This window comes from Bos grunniens, chromosome 13 (genome assembly GCF_055505025.1).
Source record: "Bos grunniens cultivar Pamir isolate PY7600 chromosome 13, Bosgru_T2T1.0, whole genome shotgun sequence".
NCBI classification, from domain to species: Eukaryota; Metazoa; Chordata; class Mammalia; order Artiodactyla; family Bovidae; genus Bos; species Bos grunniens.
Window position 1 is genome coordinate 72,980,460 of NC_141177.1, and position 11,282 is coordinate 72,991,741.

Genomic DNA, 11,282 nt, shown 5'->3' on the forward strand with positions numbered 1-11,282 from the left:
GAGGAGTCATTACAAATAGCTGAGAAAAGAAGATAAGCTAAAGGCAAAGGAGAAAAGGAAAGATATACCCATTTGAATGCAGAGCTCCAAAGAATATCAGGAGAGAAACGAAAGGCTTCCTCGGTGATCAATGCAAAGAAATAGAGGAAAACAATAGAATGGGAAAGACTAGAAATCTCTTCAAGAAAATTAGAGATACTAAGGAACCATTTCATGCAAAGATGAGCACAATAAAGGATAGAAATGGTACGGACCTAACAGAAGCAGACGATATTAAGAAGAGGTGGCAAGAATACACAGAAGAACTGTACAAAAACAGATCTTCATGACCCAGATAAGCACCATGGTGTGATCACTCTCCTAGAGCAAGATATAATGGAATGCGAAGTCAAATGGGCCTTAGGAAGCATCACTACAAAAAAAGCTAGTGGAGGCGATGGAATTCCTGTTGAGCTATTTCAAATCCTAAAAGATGATGCTGTGAAAATTTGGAAAACTCAGCAGTGGCCACAGGACTGGAAAAGATCAGTTGTCATTCCAATCCCAAAGAAAGGCAATACCAAAGAATGTTCAAACTACTGTACAATTGCACTCATCTCACGCGCTAGGCAAAGTAATGCTCAAAATTCTCCAGGCCAGGCTTCAGCAATACGTGAACCGTGAACTTCCAAATGTTCACACTGGATTTAGAAAAGGCAGAGGAACCAGAGATCAAATTGCCAACATGCATTGGATCATCAAAAAAGCAAGAGAGTTCCAGAAAAACATCTTCTTCTGCTTTATTGACTATGCCAAAGGTTTTGACTGTGTGGATCACAACCAACTGGAAAATTCTTAAAGAGATGGAAACACCAGACTGCCTGACCTGCCTCCTGAGACATCTGTATACAGGTCAAGAAGCCACAATTAGAACTGCACATGGAACAGCAGACTGATTCCAAATAGGGAAAGGAGTACGTCAAGGCTGTACATTGTCTCCCTGCTTATTTAACTTGTATGCAGAGTAAATCATGAGAAATGCTGGGCTGGATGAAGCACAGGCTGGAATTAAGATTGCCGGGAGAAATATCAATCACCTCAGATATGCAGATGACACCACCCTTATGGTAGAAAGTGAAGAACAACTAAAGGGCCTCTTGATGAAAGTGAAAGAGGAGAGTGAAAAAGTTGGCTTCAAACACAACATTCAGGAAACTAAGATCATGGCATCTGGTCCCATCACTTCATGGCAAAAAGATGGGGAGACAATGGAGACAGTGACAGACTTTATTTTCTTGGGCTCCAAAATCACTGCAGATGGTGACTGCAGCCATGAAATTAAAAGATGCTTGCTCCTTGGAAGAAAAGTTAACACCAACCTAGACAGCATATTAAAAAGCAGAGACATTTTTTGGCCAATATCGGTCCATCTAGTTAAAGCTCTGGTTTTTCCAGTAGTCATGTATGGATGTGAGAGTTGGACTATAAAGAAAGCTGAGCACCAAAGAATTGATGCTTTTGAACTACGGTGTTGGAGAAGACTCTTGAGAGTCCCTTGGACTGCAAGATCAAACCAGTCAATTCTAAAGGAAATTAGTCCTGAATATTCATTGGAAAGGCTGATGCTAAAGCTGAAACTCCAATACTTTGGCCATCTGGTGTTAAGAACCAACTCATTTGAAAAGACCCTGATGCTGGTAAAGATTGAAGGATGGAGGAGAAGGGGAAGACAGAGGATGAGATGGTTGGATGGCATCACCAACTCGACGGATATGAGTTTATGTAAGCTCCAGGTGTTGGTGATGGACGGGGAAGCCTGGTGTACTGCAGTCCACAGAGTCGCAAAGAGTCGGACATGACTGAGCGACTGAACTGAACTCCAATATAGTGAACGTCAATAGACAAAAACAAAAGCTCCTTGGAATTCTCAATAATTTTTAAGTATTAAAAGTATAATAGGATCCTAAAGCCAAAAACTTTCAGAATCACTGTTTTAAAATATTATGTCATCAAATAGTCATTGAAGTATGATTACTTCCCCTACTTTTAATAATCAAAGACACCATAAACTCACAAACACACACACACACACACACACACCATCTGCTAACCAAAACATCTGATAGGGCTACATTCATCTGTGTAACAACACTAAAATGAAATAATTATAAACCGAAATACAACTGACAATTTAGCAAGTGAAGCTTTACTCTAGGTAAAGGTCAGAGATCAAGTAAGCATTTTTGGGCACTGGAAAAATCTTAGATCTAATAATTAATCTCTGAGAATTCCTGAGAAGCACAGAGGTTCCAAACAGAGAACTTCAGGGTATCGAAACATACACGGAAACATATTGAGTTCAAGCTTACATTTTAAAAATTTCTTGTTTTTATGCTTGTACCTACCTTTTTTTTCAAAACACGGATACCAACAATAACATTTGGATTATGTATGTCAAATTCTTCAATTACATTTGCCAAAAGAAGTTAGGACTATGAAGACTTAGCATTTCAAATATTTCAGTGTCCCTCTTTCCAGAGTTATGAAGAAGGCAATGGCACCCCACTCCAGTACTCTTGCCTGGCAAATCCCGTGGATGGAGGAGCCTGGTGGGCTGCAGTCCATGGGGTCGCTAAGAGTCGGACACGACTGAGCGACTTCCCTTTCCCTTTCTCTCCAGAGTTAAGTGTGTATTGCAAAATTTACCTGAACTGGATGTTTGTAAATCCTTCATTCCGACTGTTTTACTAGGAACAGAGTCTTTCACTAAGACTGCAGGCTGAATGGGTTTGGAAACAAGTTCATTAGTAAATAACGTACATATGATACAATCCACAGTTCATAATTCAAGATAAAAACATAAATGTTTTTACCTTCACATTAGGATATTTCCCAGGAGAATCTAAAAGGCAAAAGGGACACAGAGGTAATTTCATGTAAACATGAAAGCCAGCTGTACATCCAGGCAGAGTTAGGACTCAGCAGAATCCTGGCACTCAGCCTTGGCAGTGAATACATTCGGATTTAGTGTCTTGATTTTAGGGGTACATTAGGACACCAGCAAAACAGACATAGGAATCCACAATGGATAGTGAAGAAAAAATAGAAATACAGGTTTAACAAAACATAGTTAAGATTTCAAAAGTAACATTACGTTTTCAATGACTTTATAAAATATTAAAGTGCACACAGATCAATGTGAACCTGTCGACTGATGAGGAGAAAAGTGATCTTAATCAGAGGAGCAAAGCATGACCCCAAGAAGATAAACATGAAAGCTGATGGCAAAATGCACCAGTACATCTTGAATGCAATATAGCAGCTATCATTTCCACCATTATACTACAAGTATTTATCATGTTCTTCAATCTGCCCAGTCATTTAAGAAGTGCACAGTGGGATGACAGTTCACCAGAATGTATAGCTCATTTCTCATCAGAAAAAGAGTAGTGAACTGATTAGCCTGGATATACACTTGCAGAAAAATGGCTCATAAAAATATTCATTCTTTTCCCATATCCATGTGGGCTACTGGTATGTCTACATGTCTTGGCTCCTCTAGTTGGGCCATCTTAAAGTTTCTCGATCCACTCACGGAAGAAGGTATTTAAGACACATCTAGGAAATAATGTATACTGAATTCTCAATATTGAAATACAATGATCAAAAAGGAAATACTGCATTTAATTGCCACAGAATTATTAGATATTGCATGTTTTAAAATCAGTGTAGTATTTATTGAAAATATTTCTAGCATTTAGGGAATGAACCCTATTAACCTGTTTTGTTTCAAAACTTAGTTTGGTTTGATACAGCAAGTTAATGTTTCAAAGGATTTCTGTAAAACAACTTTCAAAAAATCAGCTATCTTAAAAAAGAAAAAAGTCAGTGTCTCCATATTCAAATTAATCTAATTTGAATAACAAATACCAATACTACACATGTCTTTGATGCCTGAGAGTTACTTAGAGGGGCTGTGGTTTCCCCCACTTCTAGCAGCCCCTGCCACCTCCAGTATTCTCTGGAGCAACAATGATCTTATCTCTTTTCAGGGTAAATACTCTGAAGCCATTTAGAAGGAGTTCTCTCAAGTTTCCTCTTCAACTCCAAACTCACCTCCCTAAGGCCCACTTTCCTCCCTTCATCCTTTCACTAGATTCTCTCCCATCCAAAGGGTAGTAATCTCTGGATCTGTGGTCTGAATTCTTCCCCCTTTACATTCTTTCTATGGATCATCCCCACCACTTCTTTTTCCCTCTTTGCTTAGCAGTGGTATCTTACACTATAATTGCGACTTCGACTTTTTGCTTCCCTCTGGCTATAGACACACTCAGAAAGAAAAAAATAATAATGCTTTTCCTTGATCCTGTTATGTCCTGCACTATCCAACGTTCTTCCAGATTTCTCTAAATGCAAGGCTACACCCTTGCTTCTCGGAGAGCTTGTCAGAAACACAGATTCTCAGACCTCCTGCTCAGCATGTGCACTTCACACAAGGTCCAAAGGCGACTAATTAAAATTTGAGAAACTCTGGTCTATACGGAGTCTGCTTCTACATTAAAAGTGAAAGTGAAAGTCCCTCAGTCATGTCCAATTCTCTAGGCTAGAATACTGGAGTGGGTAGCCTTTCCCTTTTCCAGGGGATCTTCCCAACCCAGGGATTGAACCCAGGTCTCCTCCATTGCAGGCGGATTCTTTACCAGCTGAGCCACAAAGGAAGCCAGAGAATACTGGAGTGGGTAGCCTATCCCTTTTCCAGGGGATCTTCCTGACCTAGGAATCAAACCGGGGTCTCCTGCATTGCAGGCGGATTCTTTACCAACTGAGCTAACAGGGACATCAACTTAATTTATTCTCCTGAAATCTTAGCCTCAACTTCCTCACTCTAACACTCCCCCTCAAAGTGAAACTACATTACAAGTTGAAAACTTTCATTGGACTATCAGGCTGTAGGTTCCTTGATCTCCCTATCACGCCCCCTGCTCGCTCCTTCTTTCTAGTTCTCTTTTTTGGCCTACGTGACACCATCCTATAAAGCAGCAACATTTCTATGACACCAGTTTGCAAACATTTACTGCTGAGCACCTATGCCCGTGTCCTCCACAGAGGATAACACACAGCTCTGCACGCCCAGGGACTGCAATCCTGATTGCCTTCCTAACAATGAGGAAAACAGGAAGAGGGGGACGTTTTTGCTGTTCTTCTCTGACAAGTTTTGGTACTGGAAGCTCACTTCTAATGCATCGTCCATATCAAATACTCTCCCTTTATCTAAAGACCTTCATTACTAACTGCCCCCTTCCCCCACAGACCTGTGCTTCCTTTCCTTCATTTCCTCCCTGTACCCTCTGCCTCTCTCATCCTTCATTCCCTCTTGCCTCTTATTTCTTGACCTTCCTTAGGATGTACAGTATCTTGAAACAGAACTAATACTTTTTGGGGGGTCATGTGTCACATGGAATCTTAGTTCCCTTACCAGGGATCGAACCTGCACCCCCTGCATTGGAGAGTCTTAATCGGACAGAGTCTTAAACATTGCACTGTGAAGGAAGTTTAGGAACCAATAAGTGAGGTCCTTAAACTGGATTCTCAATGTAATCTGTGGCTGAAACCTGATAAGATACATAATTTCCCTTCTCATCTTTTTCCTCACTATGTCTCTGACGGTGATTTTCTTTGGCGATTAGAACATATCAGCAACCCCATTTTAATCCAACGTTTTGCCAGATGACTTTTCTGTAAAACACGGTTCTCACCTTCTACTTGTCCATTTAACGTCTTTTTTCCTCTTGGACCAGCAGCTCCAGATAAACAATCCACAGACTTCTCTGGAAGGCTCTCAGAGATACTCTGCTAAAATTAATGTGAATAATGAGTTGCATGAAGATTTCCTAATCCCTTTGGAAGAAAATACCCGACTTTTAAAAACTGCCTACTTTGAACCCAGTTAAGACAGGTTTTGCCAAGATCCCGTAGCTGCTAAGTAAAAGAACTGGCTTCAGAATTCTGAGGAGAATGTATGGCTTGAAAAGAAATATTTAATGGAACACAAGATGGGGCTAAAAAGAAGGTCAACAACTTTTAATCTAAAATTCTCAGCTCACAATTTGGAGGACACTGAAAAATACAGTGTCATCTTTTTCTTATCACATATTTCTTATTTATTTCCATGCTATGCAGGACCTCATTCCTCAGCATAACTCAAGTCAACTTCTACATCCTAAATATGAAAAAGGGAATATAAAAGTAAGTCATCTTTTCAGAATTCAGATTTAACAGAGATATATTATGTATATTATATTACCTGTAACATTATATACAATTCCATTTGTCTCTTCACTAATTCACATTCAAAAACTATTAAAATGGCTCTTACATTCACAACCTATGCTACACACTCCAGGAGATGCACAACTGTTTCCTGAACTTCACTCATTTATACTGATACAGGGTCTATAAGATGAATATTTGAAGGAGAATAATACAAAATCTCTGAATTCTGAAGTTTCAGAATGTGACACAAGGACTTTGAGTAGGTTTTTTAAAAACTACAATAGAAAAATAAATCTGAGGTTGTACGTTTTATCTTACAGTTATTAAAAGTCTCTGCTCCTACAGCTGGTTATTATTTTAGGCAAAACATGTATTCTTCAATGAGATGAAGAGTTGGGAATATCCTCTTAATAGAATGCTTTAGAAAACACAGCGGAATCCCTTTATAATATGGATTTTGAGAAACAGAATTTTAATTTCTAAATCTCCATCATATCAACAATTATTTTAGTCTTAATGCAGAGCCAAAACAAAACAGAGAAAGAAAAAATTTAAAAAACCACCCTCCTAACAACTCTAAGAAACCAAAATAAAGTGTCCGGGGGGTTGGGGGCAGAAACTAGATGATATAGGCTATGTAGTTTTGGAACTGAAAGGCTCCAGGAAGATTCCATGATCATTACAATAAGGAATTATGTCCACTAAAGATATCATTATGAGTATTACATAAGTCATGTCCTTATGGTTTAAAATTCACAGAAAGACTCTTTATCCTTGACCAAGGATATTTCCTTGGTATTTCCTCCACTGTGGGAAAGCTTTTTCCGATACGATTCTTCTGTCACTATGTATTTTTCAGCCCATTTTTTCCTTCACCCCCACCTTCCATATTTATCAAAGTAAAAAAAAAAAAACCAACTAGTCATATGTTTATAAAATAGTTTGCTCTGACCAATTTTCCACTGCAAACAGAAAACAGTGAGAGGGACACCACTGCTGAATTTTAAGAGTAAATGCTACAGGAAACTAAATTCAGAGCACGAAAACTAATTTCACAACAGAACGCTTTACCTTGGTTTCAAAATCTAAGACTTCATCATTTGATGTAAGCCATAAATCATCACCAGGTTTGCTGGAAAACCTTTACAGCAAAAACAGACAACAACAATGAGTGAAAACATTTTTTTTAAACATATTTTGATGTGCACCATTTTTAAAGTCTTTATTGAATTGGTTGCCATGTTGCTTCTGTTTTATATTTTGGCTTTTTGGCCCCAAGGCATGTGGGATCTTAGCTCCCCCAACCAGGGATTGAACCCACACCACCTGCATTGGAAGGAGAAGTCTTACTAAGCATCTTAACCACTGGACCCCCAGGGAAGTCTCCAAAACAGTCTTTAGTTACACCTGTTTCTGCTTCTATCTTTCCCAATCTATGAAATATCTAGTTAAGGCTCATTCTTAGTTTCCATAACAAAGAGTGACAGCCGATATACTGGCAGAGCCTGAAAATAATTTGTTTTCACCAAGTCCTAATAGGTGAACTTAAAAATCCAATTGATCGACTGACATAACTTTTGTTTCCCCAAGCTGGAATAAACCTGATGACTTAAAACAAAGTGGAAGGATAAGCTGCTCCTTCTCCATTGTCTGTCCCTGGTTCAGAGACTAATCTGTGTCCATCAAAAATGGCAGTCTTGGTTCTTCAGCAGGGGAAACACTTATTGAGAAGGTCCCACTTCTCCCCTTTACTCTAAAGGGAGTGCAATGTCTAAAACTTAAAATGGACACAAGTCAAAGAACTACATTATATCTTTAGATTATATGCTACACGGGTACTTAATCTCTGCTGAGGGACACAAGAGTGGGCATGGGAAACAGGCAGGCCAGCTGTCAAATCACAGGTCAACTCACTTTAACCATGGAATCACGGGTCAATTCATCAACCTCCTGAACCACAGTTGGCTAATTAAGTAAAAGTAGGACACAGCTACTTTACAAAGCTGCTGTGATGACTCTAGGAGGTCACAGATGTTAAGCACATAATGCAATGTCTGACCCAGAGTAGAACACTCAACAAACATTAGTTTCTCTTCCCCGTGTTCCCTTAAACATACAATTTTAAAACATCCATATAATCCTACCTGCATAGACAGTCTTCTTCAGAACTCTCATCCACTATTAAAGAAAAAAGCAAGACATTTAAAATCAACAAAACAAAAGTATAGAATATTAAAACCTCAAGACTGATGCTCTGCTTAAAAGTATTCCTTTGGGACCATACCTGGAGCCCACACTAGAGGGAACAGTGATTGTACTATACTCGCAGGCCATTAATGCCTAAGAATCACTCCTCTCCTTTATAGTCATCGAATGCAAAACAAAAAAAGAAGAAAGAACTGCTGTTACAATGACAATAATCCCAACCAAACTGTAGAAGACTGACAGAAAATTATATTATACCATTAATAGAATCAGTGCGATAAGCTGACAAGAGCACGCTTAAACAGCACAGTGTTCCTGGACTTCCACTGCCTGGAGCAGCGAACAGAGGAACAGGTGTCTTGCTGGGACATAACACAACTTCTCTGGCTCTTCAGTTCAGGATGAAAACGCCCTCTCACAGGGAAGCTTGGTCTACAGGCACTGAACTTCAGAGCGTGGGAAAACATAGGAAACAAAGTTTTCCTGGCCCTATTTCCAGATGCAAGAGAAGTATGAAAGATGTAGTGATTCCAGATTTAGAAAGAATAATCTCTTGAAAGGGAGGTGGGGGAGGGCAAATGGGTGAAGGGGGTCAGCTGGGTGGTGGGGATGAGGACTAGACTTGTGGTGAGCAGGCAGTAGGGTACACACAAGCTGAACTTTAAAAAAAGTTTTAAATATATATATGTGTATGTATATACACACATACACTAATGTATTTAAAAAGAATCTCGTGAGACTATGTCCTTCCACTGCTCAAGAGTATCTGAATCACATAGAGCAGGATGGTCCAAACAGTCCTGTGTACTAGTGAGGGATATCATTATATCAATCCTCCCCATTATATGGCAAATGTTGACAGAAATCATGCTTCTTCAGGTTGGAAGGCATACATCATCAGATCCGAAGCTGATGAACAAGGGGAGGGATGGAAGGAAGGAGGGGGTGATGGACTCCGGTGCTCTTGGACAACATTTCACATGTGTCGTCATGATTTGATGCTGGAGGGATGACTCACATGCAGTGAATTCAGGGGGAGAGGAGTCCTGGTAGCTCGAGCCTGGAGGGCAGGGGCAGTGATTTTTAAATGTTTGCACCCTGTGACATCAGAACAATGCTTAGTACATAAAAGACATTTGACAGTTATCTGTTTAGTGAACAAATGAACAATAAGCATGTTTTCTTTGAAAATTTTGTTTAGAAAAATACAGAAAGTAACCAGGGACAACTCTATTCTATTCTGAGCATACTGAAAACCAAGATTCTAGGTCATCTCTGTGTCTCCTCTGACGTATTAAACCAACCTACAGTTCTTTGATGGAACTGTATGTTTAGTCACCAAGTTGTGCCCAACTCTTGTGACCCCCATGGACTACAGCTCACCAAGCTCTTCTGTCCATGGGATTTCCCAGGCAAGAATACTGCAGTGGGTTGTCATTTCCTTTTCCAGGGGATATTCCCGACCCAGGGATCGAATCCATAACTCCTGCATTGGCAGGCAGATTCTTTACTAACTACTGAGCCACCCTTTGATTAGACAGAGGTTTACTAAGTTAAAGGTGTCCTCAGACAGTTTGTACGATGTGCTAAATGCCACAATGAGGGAACCTAACATTGTTTTTGTTAATGTGAAGCATTTTTAGTGCTTTTATTAGAAACTGCAGTCTCAAGTTCATCTATTTGAATATCTATTATGATAATCTTTTAACTGATGGCAAGAGAACATCTTGTTCTTTCAAAACTATACTGTCATGACAATTATCCAATACAGAAGTAAACATTTGGTCCTAATGAAGTCAACCTATCTCACTCTTTTTGGATCTGTAAGGAATGAAGTTGGTAATAGAGACCTTGTTGGTACAATAGGCAAAATAACTGGTTCTCAACCAGGCATTGCTTTTCTGCCTTCTGTACTATTGGTAAGTATCTTTCAAAAATAATCTCTCACTGGTATGCTGCACACTGGCTCAGCTTTGCAGTTCTTATTGTTTATCATTTCTTAGCCTACCAGGAAGGGATTATTGAGGTTCCCAGTTTTAATGATGGTAACTTTTTTAGTGAGAGTAATCACTACACAGTAACTAATAACTATTCATTCATTAAATGTAAACCATTTGTAGAAATTAAAGTTCACTTTCATAAGAAGTCCAATCTGCTATAATATGATGATAGATGAAATATATATCATACTAACTTAAATTTTTTTTCTTATTTACACAAAGATCTAATGTAGGGCCATATTAAATACATGAATTTCTTTTCAGACAATACTGTCTCTGATTTTAAATTACCTACAATTAACTTCTTCAACAATTCTGAATACTAGACTATTAAGAAATTAATTTAAAAAATAAAATACACATGCAATTTACACTAACTTTTTCATAGTTCTTTCATTATTGAAACTTCCTCACTCCTACTTTTTCTATGGTAGAATCACCAAGAGTAATTCTTTAGCAGATGACATACCTGGGTTGCTATTTTCAGGAAGAGTTTTAGGTCTCTCTTCTTTATATGCAGAAATCAGTTGGCGAATGCTATGCATTAAAAATGTAATAAATAATATTTTAACACTAATATGAAAAACAACATCAAATTCTTAGATCATATCATCAGACAAGGTCAGAGATAATATCAAAACTTCAATTGTCCCATACATTTCAAGTTTCTAAGTTCTATAAACTTTTATTTAGCATATATTTAAAGGAGAAAGAAAAGGAAGATGAAGTAGTCATGAACTGAGGGCAGTATAGCTCCGTTAATTAACTAGACTTAGCCTGGCATATGAAAACGCTCTCGAACTTGGAAATCCTAGCTCTGTAACC

General features: G+C 38.7%; 1 protein-coding gene across 1 annotated transcript in view; it reads right to left on the minus strand.

Annotated features, from left to right (window-relative positions):
* Positions 1-2,791, minus strand: part of LOC147361231 (ankyrin repeat domain-containing protein 26-like) — a gene marked incomplete at its 5' end in the record, with an annotated part of 36,252 nt that extends 33,461 nt beyond the window's left edge. The window contains 1 exon segment of the mRNA XM_086335206.1: positions 2,686-2,791. Coding sequence (XP_086191332.1) covers positions 2,686-2,791 — 106 coding nt within the window.
* Positions 2,792-11,282: the final 8,491 nt, after the last annotated feature.